General features: G+C 36.9%; 1 protein-coding gene across 1 annotated transcript in view; it reads left to right on the top strand.

Moving 5' to 3' along the window:
• WDR64 (WD repeat domain 64) overlaps positions 1-12662 on the top strand; it is a 149971-nt gene extending 137309 nt beyond the window's left edge. The window contains exons 25-28 of the mRNA XM_033851972.2: positions 994-1099; positions 3802-3882; positions 4714-4827; positions 12579-12662. Coding sequence (XP_033707863.1) covers positions 994-1099; positions 3802-3882; positions 4714-4827; positions 12579-12662 — 385 coding nt within the window. The remainder of the gene's footprint in view (positions 1-993; positions 1100-3801; positions 3883-4713; positions 4828-12578) is intronic.
• The last annotated feature ends 4945 nt before the right edge of the window (positions 12663-17607 follow it).

The following is a 17607-nucleotide window of genomic DNA, read 5'->3' as shown; positions in this document are numbered from 1 at the left end:
AATCCCACTGCAGTGTTCAAGGCTTGCCTTAGCTGGGCAGTTATCATACTAACTAACACTGGGGAAGAAGTCTGGCTAAAATGTAAGAGGTGGTATAGTAGAGCCAAGACTCATCAGGATATGATAAAGTTCACCAAGCAAAGTTGATCAATCTCCTCGGGTAATTGCTGAGCCTTGAGCATCCATGTATCTTAGTACTGAAAACACTATATTCTAATTTTGTTAATATGCATTCCTTCATTATTCTCTGAGTTCCTTGAGGACAAGAACCATGTTTTATACATCTTTATATACCCAGTTCTTAGTTCAGTACTTAGTACAAAGTAGGCACTCAAAAGATATTGTGGAACAAAAAAAGAATGACTAGTGGAGAACATTACAAGCAGACGCAAGAGATATAAATGATAGATACAGAAGTTTGAAATGATATGATATATTTGGGATAGCTTAAAGTAGGATATGTGTTCACATTTTGTTATAAGTAAATAATTATGTCTTGTGTGTAGCAAATCAGGCCTTCTTCTGTACAAGTACTGCATTTTAGAACATACTACTTATTATCTTTAAAAAATGTTTTGATACTTGGTTATAACTTTTAAAATATATGCATAAGTAAGTTTTAACTATAGTGGGAGCTGACCTGAGTCACAAAAAAAAATCAAACTTTGGTTTTATACCAGAGATTTCCTCATCCTTACTATACTGTTCTTTTTCCCCCCCCAATGGCTATTAATGAATTTAACTACATGGAATGTTCAGGTTTAGTAGACATCTCTGTGGTTTCTTTGGAGGGAAATCTGGGAAGCCAAGTGGAATAAGAGTTAAGTGCAAAGGTCACATGGTTAGGACTGGTGCCATGGGAGCCAAGAGAATTTGGAGGCCCAGACAAAGAAGTACATGATGGATACTTGCTGATTAGGCAAAAAATAAAAGGCGTGGGCATGTCCTTAACTGTTTTTGTGTGTATGTGTGTATGTGTATCTTTATATGCAGATGGGAAAAAATGAGCTCGATGTCTTTGCTCTTCAAGCGTACACCTCCTAAGACCTTTGAAGTGGAACATGATTTTAAGTATTTTAACTCTCTTTCTTCTCCCAAGGTAACCTTAAAAAACAAACAAACAAAAACTTTTGCTTTTGCTTTTTTGAATTTAGATGTGCCCAGTGTATTCGTTTTCTATCGCTGCTGTTACATATCCCTGCAAACTTGGTGGCTTAAACAATACAAATTAGTTATTTCACAGTTCTGTAGATCAAAAGTCTGACTCTGGTTTTACTGGTGTTGCCAGAGCTGTTTCCTTTCTGGAGGCTCTAGGGGAGAATCTCATACTCCTTAGTTTGTGGTCCCCTTCCTTCATCTTCAAAGCCAGAAATGTTGCAACTCTCTGCCCATTCTTCTGTGGTCACATGTCTCTCTGACCAGTGGGAAATATTCTCTGCTTTTAAAAATTCCTGTGACTAGATTGGGCCCACCTGGATAATCCATCACAAGGTTCTTAACCTTAGCCACATCTGCAAAGTCTCTTTCGCCAAGTGAGGCAATATATTCACAGATTCCAGGTGAGAGGAGTAGGGTGCGAATATCTTCGGTTACCATTATTCTGCTTATCACAGATAGACACACTTTTCTTCCATGCAGAAACAGGAGAGAAATGTACACTGTTATTTATTCTATTTCAATTTCTAAAATTTCTAAAAAACGGATATAGCATGAGTCTTTAGGCTAAGGTCTGGCATTAATTAATTAAAATGGATTTCCTCAAGATTTTCAACAATACAAACCAAACTTATCTCCCATTTCTAACCTACAGTTGCCCAACCCTCTGTAAATCAGACTAATTGTTGTTTTCCTGAACATTTTTCTCAGTATTCTATCCCTATAGTCCACCTGGTGTACCCTTGCCATATCCATGATCTCTCTCTGTCAAAGTCCATCCTACTCTGTAACTGACTATGTATTAGTATCCAGAATAGGAAAAAATCAGTAAGTAGAAAAGGTAGTCCAATTTAAAAAAGAGTCAAATACTTGAATAGATGCTTCACAAAAGGAAAAAAAATTACCAATAAATACATGAAAAGATGCTCAGCCTCATTAGTAATCATGGAAATGCACATCAATAATATTATAAGATAGCATTTTACAGCCACCAACTTGGCAAATATCAAAAAGTCTGACAATTGGTGTGCATTTGGAAGAATCAGAACAATAATCTGCTAGTGGAAATAGTGTAAACTGCTAGAATCACTTTGGAAAATTATGTGACAGGCATTATCTAGTAAAGTTGAAAATAAGCATACTCTGCTGAGTAGAAATTCTTGAGCATGTGTTTGGGAGGCAGGAACAAGAGAGCTCAGAGCAGTATTGTTTGTAACAGCAAAAACCTGAAAGCAGCCTAAATGCTCATCAACAGTATAACTGGTAACTAAATTATGGCATATTTATAAATTGAAATACTATGGCACAGTAAAACTAAATGAACTAGAATAGCACTCACCTACACAAATGAGTGTTTGAGACATACTATTGAATGAGAAAAGTTTTGCATAAGAATACATATATAGCGATTTCATTTAGATAAAAATAGAGGAGAGGAAAAACTAAATAAAATATTGTTTTGGCAAAAAGCATAAAAGGTAAAATTGTATAAATAAAAGCAAGAGAATTAAGAATATAACATTCAGATTATGTTTGAGAGCAGATGAAAAGAACTGGGAATGGCACACTGAAAACCTCAAAGTTGAGGGTATTGTTCCAATTTGTAAAACAGAGCAGTGTTCATTATGTCATTATTCTTTCACAGCATCAACTTCATGTTTAATAAATATTTAACACTTTCCAAATGAAACAATTTTTATAAACCCTAGCTTTCTGTCCAAATGGAACTCAGTTTCTCCCAGAGGACAGGCTGACAGGCAGGAAAGGGACTGGCTGTGGAATGTAACAGACTTAGGTTTAATCTTAGATGTTATTTTCTCTAATAACTAATAATCTAATCCTTCAAAGAGTTCTTGTGAGGATTAAATGAGAAAATATATATGAGGTACATCGTAGGTACTCAATAAATGTTAATTCCACTTTTCCCAAAGGCCCCAATCTCTTCTTGCTTTGTGTCTCATAACATGTTCACTTACCATGTTCTACACTGAACTAGAATTATTGGTATACTTACTCTTGCTTCTCACCTCCACCAATAAATCATAAGCTCTTTATGGGCAAAGATACATGTATAGCATATAAAAATTCCTCAATTTTGTTGAATAGCACAACCTAAAAATAAAGATTGGTATTCACTTTTAATATTTTCTTCCAATTTGAAGAGATAAATTTTTAAGTAATTTAACTGAAATATTAAATAAATTTGGGGAAGTCTTTAGAAATGTTTTAAAGCTCTTGAAACAACTGAATGCCCTCTTCTTACCACACCTTTATCTTCTCAGTTTGTTGGTAAAATAACAAAGAGTTAATGCTTGAGGTAAAATACCTTTTACTAAGGAATCTCTGATTTCTACTAGCAATTTTGTTTTGCCCATTCCTTTTCAATCTCAATTGTGTAATATTTATCAATTCACTTCTTTTCTGTTAATTTCTTTTTGACATATTGTTATTAGTAATAATAAAACAATAGCACTAACTCACATTTAAGTAGCACATCACTATGTGCATTTGATCCTCATAACTCATCAACAGGGAAAGAATTTGCTTAAGATCATGCAGCTAGTAAGTGACAGAATTTGAATCCAGGAATTTTGCCACTGATGTAATGTGCCCTTTTGCTTAAACATTCACTCCTCTGCTTTGCAGATTCGAAGACATGCCTTGGAAGGTTTCATGACTGAAAACAGAGAGGCAGGGATTGTTTTTGGTTCTCTGCCTATATATAGGGTGAGTTGGAGGTATCTAAGAGTAGAGTGGTTACAGAACAATAGGGAATCTGACATCTCATCCCTGACCCTGGGCTAAAAAGCAAGGTTGGAGAAAATCACATAACCAAGCAGAATGATGCTTCCATAAACATGTTGTGTCCGATCCCAGAGAAGTCTTCAGTTCTGTTTGTCAATGGCCTTGACCACTTGTCTCTGTCATTCCACACTAAACAATACTACAGAAAACTATTTCAAACTTTACCCTGGCTCTTCATCACCTAGAGGATAAAATCCAGATGCCTTTAGCCTGGCATACAAACCTCTCATGATCTGATCTCTGCCTGAACTGTATAACCCCACTTTCCACCACATTCTCCCACGTACCCTGTACTCCAGCTATGCTAAATTACTTACCATTCCTTAAGCATCACTGTTCTTTCCTCTTCTGTGACTTTGCCTGTGCTGCCCCTCTGCCCATAACTCATCCACCACTTGTTTCCCTCCAAATCCCTATTCATCCTTCAAGTCTCCAACCCAGATAACCTGTTAAATTAAAGAATTAACCAAGAATAATAAACCAAAGACAAAATATTACAACTTAATCTTAACCTATTGTTTCTTAAAATGTTAATTCTCTTTCCCAAGAACATGTTGATACCTATTACAGGTATCAAACACTTAAACTACAGATGATGCTAAGGGTAAAGTATCAGAATTAATAGTGGGCTCCTGGGAAGGTGGGTATATTTTAAAGCAGTTGAATCTTCCCACTCCCTATCCCCCACCCTTGAATTCACATTACAGAAGTTAGCACTTTAAGTATGTCTAACTCCTTGTTTATGGCTTCTAGGTACCAAGCCCCACTAGTCTAAGATTTCTTCCACTAATTGGTTCAGAGGCACAAAGGGACTTTTCAGATGGCATTCCAGGAAAGAAGAAGGGAAGCCATGTTCAACATGAAAGAGTGAGTTAGTACTTAGAATTCCATAGTGTATCCCATTTCTGTTTGGATTGTTTCTTATTTCTGGGTCTAAAATTATCTCAGTTCCTACTTGGTTTACAAATATTCCAGGATGCATGTGTTTTATCTTAGTGAGATGGAAATCATGAATTTCCTGGACAGACAGAAAAATCAAACAAGACCTCTGAGCCTGAAAAAGTAAAACTTTCTGAGAGCTAATGTCAGACTTAGGTTCACTGACTAATTTTAAAAGCTAGGCAGTATGACATGACATATCTGAGGGCTGTGTAGCCATCCTTGCTTCCTAACATTATTGTACCTGCCTGAAGGAGCCAAGACATCAGTAAGTTTCTGGCTTACCAGCCAAGTCAAGGAGAATGCTTTCCACATACTGGGTTGGCCAAAAAGTAAAGTCTTACAGAAAACCCCGAAGAAACTTTTGGGCCACCCCAATATTAGTAGGAAAACTAACACAAAACTTTACAGTTTACATAGTATTTTTATAAATGATTCTTTTGATTTTCACAAAAATCACACAAAGTGTTATACCCATTGTAGAATTGGAAAAAAGTGGAGCCAGAAGGGAGGTTAAGTGACTTGCCAAGATCACATAAAATTAAGTGATAACCTGAGGCCAACATTTTACTCCAAATTTCATGCTCATTCTCTTAAACCAAACAGCCTAAAAAACTCAAACCTTAAAACTCTTCTACTAGTTCTAGGAAGTTTATATAAGCCTAACTTAAAATGTGGTCATTTATCTAGTTATTAAAATTGATCAAAAATTAAGAGGAAGATCTAATATATAGTAATTTTTATTTTTATTATTTTTATTTTTTGGCCACACCACATGGCATGTGGGAACTTAGTTACCCAACCAGGGATCAAACCTGTGACCCATGCAGTGGAAGCACAGAGACCTAACCACTGGACCACCAGGGAATTCCCTTATTTTTATTTATTTATTTATTTATTTATTTAAATTTAACAAATTACTTTTCTAATTAAGTTGACATATTTTTTTAAATTTATTTATTTATTTATTTATTTTTGGCTGTGTTGAGTCTTTCTTTCTGTGTGAGGGCTTTCTCTAGTTGCAGCGAGTGGGGGCCATTCTTCATTGTGATGAGCGGGCTTCTCACTGTCACAGCCTCTCTTATTGCGGAGCACAAACTCCAGATGCGCAGGCTCAGTAGTTGTGGCTCACGGGCCTAGTTGCTCCGCGGCATGTGGGATCTTCCCAGATCAGGTCTCGAACCCGTGTCCCCTGCATTGGCAGGCAGATTCTCAACCACTGCGCCACCAGGGAAGCCCTATTTTTATTTTTAATTTTTATTTTGTATTGCAGTATAGTTGATTTACATTGTTGTGTTAGTTTCAGGTGTACAACAAAGTGATTAGCTTACACATATACATATATCTATTCTTTTTCAGATTCTTTTCCCAAATAGGTTATTCCAGAGTATTGAGTAGATTTCCCTGTGCTATACAGTAGGTCCTGGTTGATTATCTATTTTATAGATAGTAGTGTGTATATGTTAATCCCAACCTCCTATTTTCTCTCTCCCCACAACCTTTCCCATTTGGTAACCATAAGTTTGTTTTCTAAGTATGTGAGTCTGTTTCTGTTTTGTAAATAAGTTCATTGGTATCTTTCTTTTTAAATTCTGCATATAAGTGACATCATATGATATTTCTCTTTCTTTATCTGACTTACTTCACTTAGTATGATAATCTTCAGGTCCATCCATGTTGCTGCAAAAGGTATTATTTCTTCCTTTTTAAGGGCTGAGTAATATTCCATTGTATATATGTACTACATCTTTATTCATTCATCTTTCAATGGATATTTAGGTTGCTTCCATGTCTTGGTTATTGTAAACAGCACCACAATGAACATTGGGGTGCATGTATCCTTTTGGACCATGTTTTTCTTGGGATATATGCCCAGGAGTGGGATTGCTGGGTCATATGGTAGCTCTATTTTTAGTTTCTTAAGGAACATTCAGACTGTTCTCCATAGTGGCTGTAACAAAGTTACATTCCCACCAACAGTGTAGGAGAGTTCCCTTTTCTCCACGCCCTCTCCAGCAGTTATTGTTTGTAGACTTTTTGATGATGTCCATTCTGACTGGTGTGAGGTGATATCTCACTGTAGTTTTGATTTGCATTTCTCTAATAATTAGTGATGTTGAGCATCTTTTCATGTGCCTCTTGGCCATCATTATGTCTTCTGTGGAGAAATGTCTATTTAGGTCTTCTGCCCATTTTTTGATTGGTTTGTTTAATTTTTTGATATTGAGCCGCATGAGCTGTTTGTAAATTTTGGAGATTAATCCATTGTCAGTCACACTGTTTGCAAATATTTTTTCCCATTCTGTGTTCATCTTATCATTTTATTTATGGTTTCATTTGCTGTGCAAAAGCATTTGAGTTTAATTGTCTCATTTGTTTATTTTTTGTTTTTTTTCCATTACTCTAGGAGGTGGATCAAAAAAGATACTGTGGTGATTTATGTCAAAGTTGGTTCGCCTACATACTCCTCTAACAGTTTTATGGTATACAACCTTACATGTAGGCCTTTAATCTGTTTTGAGTTTATTTTTAGCTAGGGCTTCCAAAACTATGTTGAATAAAAGTGGAGAGAGTGGACATCCTTGTCTTGTTCCTGATCTTAGAGGAAATGATTTCAGCTTTTCATCTTTAGGCACAATGTTAGCTGTGGGTCTGTCATATATGGCCTTTATTATGTTGAGGTAGTTTCCCTCTATGCCTCTTTCTGGAGAGTTTTTATCATGAATGGGTGTTGAATTTTGTCAAAAGTTTTTTCTGCATCTACTGAGATGATCATATGGATTTTATTCTTCATTTTGTTAATGTGGTGTATCACAATGTTCAATTTGCAGATATTGAAAAATCCTTGCATCCCTGGAATAAATCTCACTTGATCATGGTGTATGATCCTTTTAATGTATTGTTGGATTCACTTTGCTAGTATTTTGTTGAGGATTTTCGCACGTATGTTCATCAGTGATATTGGCCTGTAATTTTCTTTTCTTGCGGTAACTTTGTCTGGTTTTGGTATCAGGGTGATGGTGACTCATAGAATGAGTTTGGGAGTGTTCCTTCCTCTGAGATTTTTTGGAATAGTTTCAGAAGGATAGGTGTTAACTCTTCTCTAAATGTTTGATAGAATTCACCTCTGAAGCCATCGTTCTTGGACTTTTGTTTGTTGGAAGTTTTTAAATCACAGTTGCAATTTCAGTACCTGTGATTGGTCTGTTCATACTTCCTATTTCTTCCTGGTTCAGTCTTGGGAGATTTACCTTTCTAAGAATTTGTCCATTTCTCCTAGGTTGTCCATTTTATTGGCATATAGTTGCTGGTACTAGTCTCTTATGATCCTTTGTATTTCTGTGGTGTCCATTGTAACTTCTCCTTTTTCATTTCTAATTTTATTGATTTGAGTCCTCTCCCTCTTTTTCTTGACGGGTCTGGCTAAAGCTTTATCAATTTTGTTTATCTTTTTAAAGAACCAGTTTTTAGTTTCATTGATCTTTTCTATTCTTTTCTTCATTTCTATTTCATTTATTTCTGCTCTGGTCTTTATGATTTCTGTCCTTTTACTAACTTTGGGTTTTGTTTGTTCTTCTTTCTCCAGTTGCTTTACGTGTAAGGTTAGGTTATTTAAGATTTTTCTTCTTTTGTGGGGTACAATTTTATTGCTATAAACTTTCCTCTTAGAACTTCTTTTGCTGTGTCTCATAAGTTTTGGATCATCATGTTTTCATTTTTATTTGTCTCTGGGCATTTTTTTATTTCTTCTTTGATTTTTTCAGTGATCCATTTGTTGTTTGGTAGCATATTGTTTAGCCTCCACCTGTGTTATTTTTTTTTTGTACTTTTTTTCTTGTGGTTGATTTCTAGTCTCAAAGTGTTGTGGTTGGAAAAGATGCTCAATATTATTTCAATTTTCTTAAATCTATGAAGGCGTTTTTATGGCCCAGCATGTGATCTATCCAGGAGAATATTCCATGTGCACTTGAAAAGAATGTGTATTCTGCTGCATTTGGATGGAATGCTCTATAAATATCAATTAAGTCTATCTGTTCTAATGTGTCATTTAAGGCCTGTGTTTCTTTATTGATTTTCTGTCTGGATGATCTGTTCATTGATGAAAGTGGGGTGTTAAAGTCCCCCACTATTGTTTATTTATTTATTCATTTATTTATTTTTTGGCTGCATTGGGTCTTAGTTGCGCTGAGGTTAGTTGCGCTTAGTTCGCTGAGGCATGCGGGGTCTTTTGTTGCGGCGTGTGGGCTTCTCTCTAGTTGTGGCATGCGGGTTTTCTCTTCTCTACTTGTGGTGCACAGGCTCCAGAGCATGTGAGCTCTGTAGTTTGCAGCACACAGGCTCTCTAGTTAAGGCACGCTACCTCAGTAGTTGTGGCATGTGGGCTTAGCTGCCCTGCAGCATGTGGGATCCTAGTTCCCCAACCAGGGCTTGAACCTCTGTCCCCTGGATTGGAAGGCAGATTCTTTACTACTGAACCACCAGGGAAGTCCCCCAACCCACTATTATTTTGTTACTGTTGATTTCTCCTTTTATGGCTGTTAGCATTTGCCATATATATTGAGGTGTTCCTATGTTGGGTGCATCTATATTTACAATTGTTATGTCTTCTCTTGGACTGATCCCTTGATCATTATGTAGTGTCCTTCTTTGTCTCTTATAGCAGTCTCTATTTTAAAGTCTATTTTGTCTGATATGAGTATTGCTACTCTAGCTTTCTTTTGATTTCCATTTGCATGGAATATCTCTTTCTATCCCCTCACTTTCAGTCTGTATGTGTCCCTAGATCTGAAGTGGGTCTCTTATAGAATGCATATTTTTGAGTCTTGTTTTCCTATCCATTCAACCAGTCTAAGTTCTCTGGCTGAAGCATTTAATCCATTTATGTTTAAGGTAATTATCGAAATGTATGTTCCTGTTGCCATTTTGTTAATTGTTTTGGATTTACTTTTGTAGGTCTTTTTTCTTCCCTTCCTCTTTTGGTCTCTTCTCTGGTGATTTAAAGACTATCTTTAGTGTTGTGTTTGGATTCCTTTTTCTTTTTTGTTTGTATATCTATTGTAGATTTTTGGTTTGCAGTTATCATCAGGTTTTGATATAGCAGTCTCTATATAAACAAGATTGTTTTAAGTTACTGGTCTCTTAAATTTCAGATGCATTTCCAATATTCTGCACTTGTCCTCTCCTCTTATGATTGCTCGTTTTGATATCATATTTGTGTGTGTATGATTTCCTACCTTTACTGTACGTTTGCCTTTAATGGTGAGCTTTTCCACTTGTAATTTTCTTGTTTCTAGTTGTGGCCTTTTCTTTTCTGCCTAGAGAAGTTCCTTTAGCATTGGTTATAAAGCTGGTTTGGTGGTGCTGAATTCTCTTACCTTTTGCTTGTCTGTAAAGCTTGATTTCTCCATCATATCTGAACAAGAGCCTTGCTGGGTAGAGTTTTCTTGGTTATAGTTTTTTCCCTTTAAACCTATATATAGGTTTAACTATATCATGCCACTCTCTTCTGGTCTACAGAGTTTCTGCTGTAGAAACTTATGGGGATCCCCTTGTATGTTATTTGTTGCTTTTTTCTTGTTGCTTTTAATATTTTCTATCTTTCTTTAATTTTTGTCAATTCGATTGATATATGTCTCACTGTGCTCCTCCTTGGGTTTATCCTGCCTGGGACTCTCTGCACTTCCTGGACTTGGCTGACTGTTTCACATATTAGGGATGTTTTCAGCTATTATCTCTTAAAATAGCTTTTCTGGCCCTTTCTTTCTCTTTTCTCCTTGTGGGACACCTATAATGTTAATGTCTGTGCATTTAATGTTCTCCTAGATGTCTTAAACTGTCCTCATTTCTTTTCATTCTTTTTTTTTTATTATTATTCTGTTCTGTGACAGTGATTTCCACCAGTCTGTCTTGTAGCTCACTAATCCATTTTTTCTGCCTCATTTATTCTGCTATTGATTCCTTCTGGTGTATTTTTCATTGCAGTTATTGTATTGTTCAAATCTGTTTGTTTTTTCTTTATGTCTTCTAGCTCTTTGTTAAACATTTCTTGTATCTTTTTGGTCTACTCCTCCATTCTTTTTCGAGATCTGGCATGATCTTTACTATCATTACTCTGAATTTTTGGGTGGGTATGTTGCCTGTCTCCACTTCACTTAGTTGTTCTTCTGAGGTTTTATCTTGTTCTTTCATCTGGAACATATTCCTCTACCATCTCATTTTGTCTAGCTTTCAGTTTGCAGTCTCCATTCTGTAGGCTGTAGGACTGTAGTTCCTCTTGCTTCTGATGTCTGCTCCCTGGTGACTGAGTCTGTTCTAAGAGGCTTGGGCAGGTTTCCTTGTGGGAGGGACCAGTGCCTATCCTCTGGTCAATGGAGTTGGGTCTTGTCCCTCTGGTGGCCAGGGCTGTGTCAAGGGGTGTGTTTAGAGGGGGCTGTGGTCTCAGGAAGACGTTAGGCAGCCTGTGTGCTGATCAGTGGGGCTTTGTTCCTGCCCCATTGTTTGTTTGACCTGAGACATCCCAGCACTGGAGCCTACGGGCTGTTGGGTGGTACCAGGACTTGGTGTCAAAATGGCAGCCTCCAGGAGAGCTCATGTCCATGAATATCTCCCAGTACCTCTGCCACCAGTGTCCTTGTCCCCACAGTGAGCCACAGCCTTCCCCACCTCCCCAGAAGACCCTCCAAGGCCAGCTAGTAGGTCTGGCCCAGGTTCCTATGAAGTCATTGCTTTTTTCCCCTGGGGTCCTGGTGCACACAAGACCTTGCGTTTGCCCTCCAAGAGTTGAGTTTCTGTTTCCCCCAGTCCTGTGGAGTTGCTGTGATCAAATCCCATTTGCATTCAAAGCCAAATGCTCTTGGGGATCCTCCTCCTGATGCCAGACCCCCAGGCTGGGATGCCTGATGTGGGGCTCAGAACTCTCACTCCTGTGGGAAAACCTCTGTGATTTAATTATTTTCCAGTTTGTGGAAAGTATGGTATTTGATTGTATCACAGATGCACCCCTCCTACTGTCTCATTGTGGCTTTTTTGTCTTTGAAATGAAAGTAGAGTATCTTTTTGGTAGATTCCAGGTTTTTTGTTGATGGTTTTTCAGCAGTTAGTTGTGATTTTGATGTTTTCATGAGAAGAGGTGAGCTTAGGTACTTCTACTCCACCATCTTGCTTCCTCTCTGACAAATTTAGACACCTCTTGATCTAAATTTTGAAACCAAACAAGCTTAACTTTTTATATGCATGTTTTCTAAAAATATCTAATTCAAAAGTAACAATTTTTCTCATTTGTGGGATCATCACTTGATTTTATTTTTTTATAAGACAATGGACTCATGATATTAATATTACAACAACCTAACAAGCTTCTTTGTTTTCTTTTATTTTAACCAACCCCCAACCCTTTGCAGATTAGACAGAGAATCGCAAGAATGGATAATTCCAGAGTTAAGTAGTTCTAAAGCCTTTGCTCTTCCACCATGAGCTGCTGGAGCCTCACCTCCTATTTTTTTTTTAACACATTTTTACCCAGGAGGCACACAGGGTAGCTAAGTAAATAACTAAACTTTCTTCCTTTAATCCTTTAGGAGGATTAAAATCTTCATAAAAATTAGTGGTACAGATTGACTCTAAAAAATTGTGTTTGTCATATAATGCAGTTACTAACTGACCTGTCCTTTATTTCACAGGTACAACGGAGGAGAAGTCTGAAAGGAAATCTTGTCCCACAGATAAACCTGACTTCTTCTTTCTTCCCAGCTATCCCCAAGTAAAGAGAGAAAAATCAGAAGTGGCTGCTGTTGCCTGAGCTGCACTTCAAATGGCAAGGTCTCAGTGATACTCCAGTCTTTATTTCAGGATGAAAGTGAGGGTCTATCAGATATTGTCACCAACCTCTGTATCCTCAGGCCATCCTATTGATGGAAAAGATTACTCAGGGTCTTCAGATGGTCTCATCTCTGAATACCATGCAAGCAGCAACATCCAGTTGGCCAGCTTCTTTCATACATGGAAATCCACTTACTGAATAAGGAATATTTCTTATTTACTGTCAGAAAAATGACTCATAAAGAAACAAATAAAATCAATAGCATAAGTAGATCTAAAATAATATGGTTATCAATGACTTGTTTTCCACCTCCCCCCATTGTTCACCCTAATTTATAACCAGAATTATTATCAGAATGTACGTAGTAAGAGTAAAATTACTTATGTGTCATGCTATGTGCAGTATAAAGAGAATTATTTTTAAAAAGAAAAATGTGCCAGTCAAGCCTCTAGCTATTTGTCTTTTTCATTTAGAGAAATGTCATATGGAAGAAAATGCTCAGAGTTTCTTAGATAAAGTCAGAAGTTATTTGCATTTAGACTATAAATGACTCCAGATAATAGAACTTGAATGCTTATCTGCAGTTGCTGGGGTTCATCTTTTACTGATACCTTTATTAATTGATTCTGATATTTTGATCAAATGATTAATTTCACCATTGGATACTCATGTAAAAAATGAAAGCATCTATATTTGATCAATAATAAATGAGATTTTAAATAAGTCAAAGACATGAGGAAGTATCAAGAATTGAAGACTGGCTGACCCAAATCATTTTGGGAAAAATATTTGTGGTTCTAAGTAATAAAAGCATTCCTGTGTCAAGGGTTAGTCTACTTTCCCCAAAGCACAAGGCTACATGGGAAGAAAAAACTATGGTCCCTGAACACTTGATACTGCCTTTACATTCTAGGAAGTGTTCTATAATTCTTAAATCCCAACAACTTTGGGAAGCTAAGCAAATTTTTTATTCATATGGATCTTATTCATATGAATAAAAAATTTTACTTTTTTATGTTTATTTATAGACATGTACTAATTTTTATTGTTCATAGGAATCTAATCATTTTTCCTATTGATTTTTTTTCTTTTAACTTTTTTCTTCACTTATTTTAATTACATTCAAAACTAAAGTTCCAACAGAAAATATTGAACATTAAGGTTTTTTAATTTTTTAAAAATAATTTGTATCATTCACTCAAATGAAAGAAGAGACTCCTGCAAAAACAGAATATAGTTATGGGAAATTGGCCCTAAATACCTAAGAAAGCCAGGAGATTTTTTTTCCTTTAATTGATGTATAATTGACATATAATATTATATTAGTTTCAGGTGTGCAATAAAATGATTCAACATTAGTATATTTTGTGAAGTGATCTCCAGATTAAGTCTAATTAACATCCATCCCCATATGTAGTTACATTTATTTTTTTCTTGTGATGAGGACTTTTAAGATCTACTCTCTGGGGAGTACATCGGGGAGCAGCTGGAGTGCAGGCACCTGAGGGTTGCTGAGGAATAAAAAAAGCAAACAAAAAGCAGAGATCTACTCTCAGCAACTTTCAAATATACAACACAGTATTATTAATTATAGTCACAGTGTTATACTTTACATCCCAATGACTTATTTATTTTATAACTGGAAGTCTGAAACTTTTAACCTCCTTTATCCATTTTGCCCCAGAATACTCTTTATAAAAAAAAAAATTCTAAAAGTAACAAGAAAATTCAAAGGAGTTTATGAAAATGATCTCATTTCCTGCCTCTCAATCTCAGTTGTAAAAGAAGGCCATTTCATCCCTAGGCATACATTTCCTAGAATGAGACAATATTGAATACCCTGCCATGCACTCAATTCCTTTAATGTGGCATTCAAGGCCCTAAATTAGCATCCCTCTCCTTTTTTGACTGAGGAATTCTCTCAAACCTCTTTTAACAGAAATATACAATTTCTTGACCCTCATAATTAAAAAAAATATTTTGGAATTTTTGCACATTATGTAATAAATGATTGTATTTTAGTCAGTATAATGTTAAGAATAGCAGTATAACTAATTATGTGATTATAATAATTTTAAATGATACACAAAATATGTAGAAAAATTTTGTCTTTTCCCTCACTTATCAAATGAGAGGCCGAGTAAATTAATCATTTAAGAAAAGGCTTGACTTGTTGACAAATAAATAAGAATATTTTATTTTAGCGTGGAGTTAAAATATTTACTAAAACATAAGGTAATGATTTCTGCCTCAGGTGATGGTAGACTATGTAGTTTGGACCAATCACTCCCACTGAAGACAACTAAGAAACAAGGACAAAATAAAGAAATCTCTATGAAGGCATCTGATCACAAATAGGATGGTGAAGCATGAATGTACCAGATTCTAGGGGAGGACTGAGGCTCAACTTTTGAAGCTAATTTTCTCCTGTAAGCATGTGGTGATTCAAGAATGGAAGGTTAAGTGGCTAAGGAGTTGAAGTGATAATTAGGGCTAAAGGGACAGGGAAAGGAATCCAGACCCCATCAAGGTATAATCCCCTCTGGCTTTGGGTTGAGGCTCCAAAAACCTGCATATTAGAAATAAGAGTGACATAAAGTTAAACAGATCTTCATTGGGACTACAGTTCTGCCTCCAGATATTTTAATCCCTGAAATTGGACTAAGGTAATCCTAAATTGCTAGAGTACCCAGGAGCCTTCAGAAGCAGGAGTACATACTGTGGAGAAAGATGATGTCATCTTAGGCCTTACATTACATCTTTACTATTCCAAATATATACCTATGACACTACAAAAAATGACTAGGTACATGAGGACACAAGACAACAAGAATGACAACTGACAGAAAACAGCAGGTAATAGAAACAACACCTGGGAACTCCAGATATAGACTTTAAAATAACTGTGCTTATTATATTGGAGGAGATAAAACACAAGATTTAGGGCTTCTCTGGTGGTGCAGTGGTTGAGAGTCCACCTGCCGATGCAGGGGACATGGGTTCGTGCCCCGGTCTGGGAGGATCCCACATGCCACGGAGCGGCTGGGCCCGTGAGCCATGGCCGCTGGGCCTGCGCGTCCAGAGCCTGTGCTCCGCAACGGGAGAGGCCACAACGGTGAAAGGCCCGCGTACCGCAAAAAAAAAAAAACAAAAACACAAGATTTAGAATTTTAGCAAAGAAATAGAAATTGTTGATAAGAACTAAATGGAAATTCTAGAACCAAAAAACACAATGACAAAAATGAAAAACTCAAAGGATATAACAACAGACTAAGTCAACTAAATAGAAAATTAGTGAGCTGAAAAATATAGGTTACAAGGAATTATCTGTAATGAAGCACTGAGAGATGGAAAGATGAAAAACAAGAGAGGGTAAAAGCAGAATTGAGGTAATATGAAGAATAACAGTAGTACCAGGAGAGAAAAGAATAGGTAGCAGCAATATTCAGTTAGTTTTCAAAACCTGATAAAGCCTCTAACCTACAGAATCATGAAGAGCCATTGGCCTTAGGCAAAATAAACAATTAATTAAAAAATGCAAATCCACACATTTCATAGTAAAATTGCTGAAAATTGAACAAAGAACAAATTATGGAAGCAACAGAAGTAGAAAAAGGACAAAATATCTTCAAAGTAGCACAATTAAAATGACTTCTGCCAACTTCTCCACAGAAAAAAATGGTTGTGAAGCGCCAGAAAACATAGAATGGTATCCTCGAAGTTCTGAAATAAAATGAATGCTAGCTAAGCATTCTCAGTCAAGGGGAAAATAGCTAAAAATCACATAGGATTCTGGACAACAAAAATTGAGGAAATTAATCATAGTAGAAACACATTAAAGAAAGCACTAAAGGATATTATTTAAGAAGATGGAAAATGGATAGGAGTTCAGAGATGGAAAATCGTATACAAGTGGTTAACTTAAATGAACATTAACAGGATAAAGCAATAACAGTAATGTCATAGAGTTTTAAAATACAGATAATTTAAAAATAAACAGGGGTGTGACCAAGATTAGGCCAAGAGGTAGGAAGATCATGAGCTCACCTACTCCCATGGGCAAACCAAAATTACAACTATTTACAGAGACCCTATTGGTGAGAATGATCTGAAGACTAACAAAAGATTTTCCATACCTAAAGATAAATATAAAGAAGGAACCATAACAAAATGGATAGGAAGCATGAAGATGTGGTATAGTCAAGACCCACATATCTGGATAGACGACCCAAAATCAGAAGGATAATCTCAGCTGCAGAGATTAGAGGTTTGTTCCAAGGAGTGCGGGGCCTGACCCCAACATGGGACTCCCCAGACCAGGAGTTCTGCAACAGATGAGCCCCCCAGAATGTTAGCACTGAAGGCTAGCAGGATGCCTGTATAGGAGAACCAGAGAGCTGTAAGAAACAGAGATTCTACTCTTAAAGGGCACATGCAAAAATCTCACAGGCTCCAAGTCCCAGGGCAGAGACAGTAATTTGAAAGACTCTTGTGTCAGACCCAATTGCTGATCTTGGACAGACTCCAGGAGAGGTAGGAGGTTATTAGGACTGTCCCTGGGGACCTAGACACTGGTAGAAGTCATTTTGGGGGAGCTCATTCTAACACAAGGACACTGGTGCTGGCAAGTGTCATTTTGGAATCCTCACTGTAGCCTGTTAGTGCTAGGGGCTAACTGAACAACCAGCTGATCAGCACCAGTCCCAGAACCTCCCAGGCCAAGTAGCCACCTGTGTGGGAACCCAACCTTGACCACCAATGGGCTAGCACCAGTTCCAGGAATGCCTGGGTCCCAAAAGCAGCCGTCCTGGGAAATGGCCCTGCCTACCAATGGATCAGCATCAGCTCTGGAGTACTATAAGCCACAAAACCAGCCATACTGGGACCTG

This window comes from Tursiops truncatus, chromosome 1, assembly GCF_011762595.2.
Source record: "Tursiops truncatus isolate mTurTru1 chromosome 1, mTurTru1.mat.Y, whole genome shotgun sequence".
In the NCBI taxonomy this organism is placed as follows: domain Eukaryota; kingdom Metazoa; phylum Chordata; class Mammalia; order Artiodactyla; family Delphinidae; genus Tursiops; species Tursiops truncatus.
The sequence above is the reverse complement of the archived record's forward strand: the minus strand, read 5'-3'. Positions and strand labels throughout refer to the sequence as shown.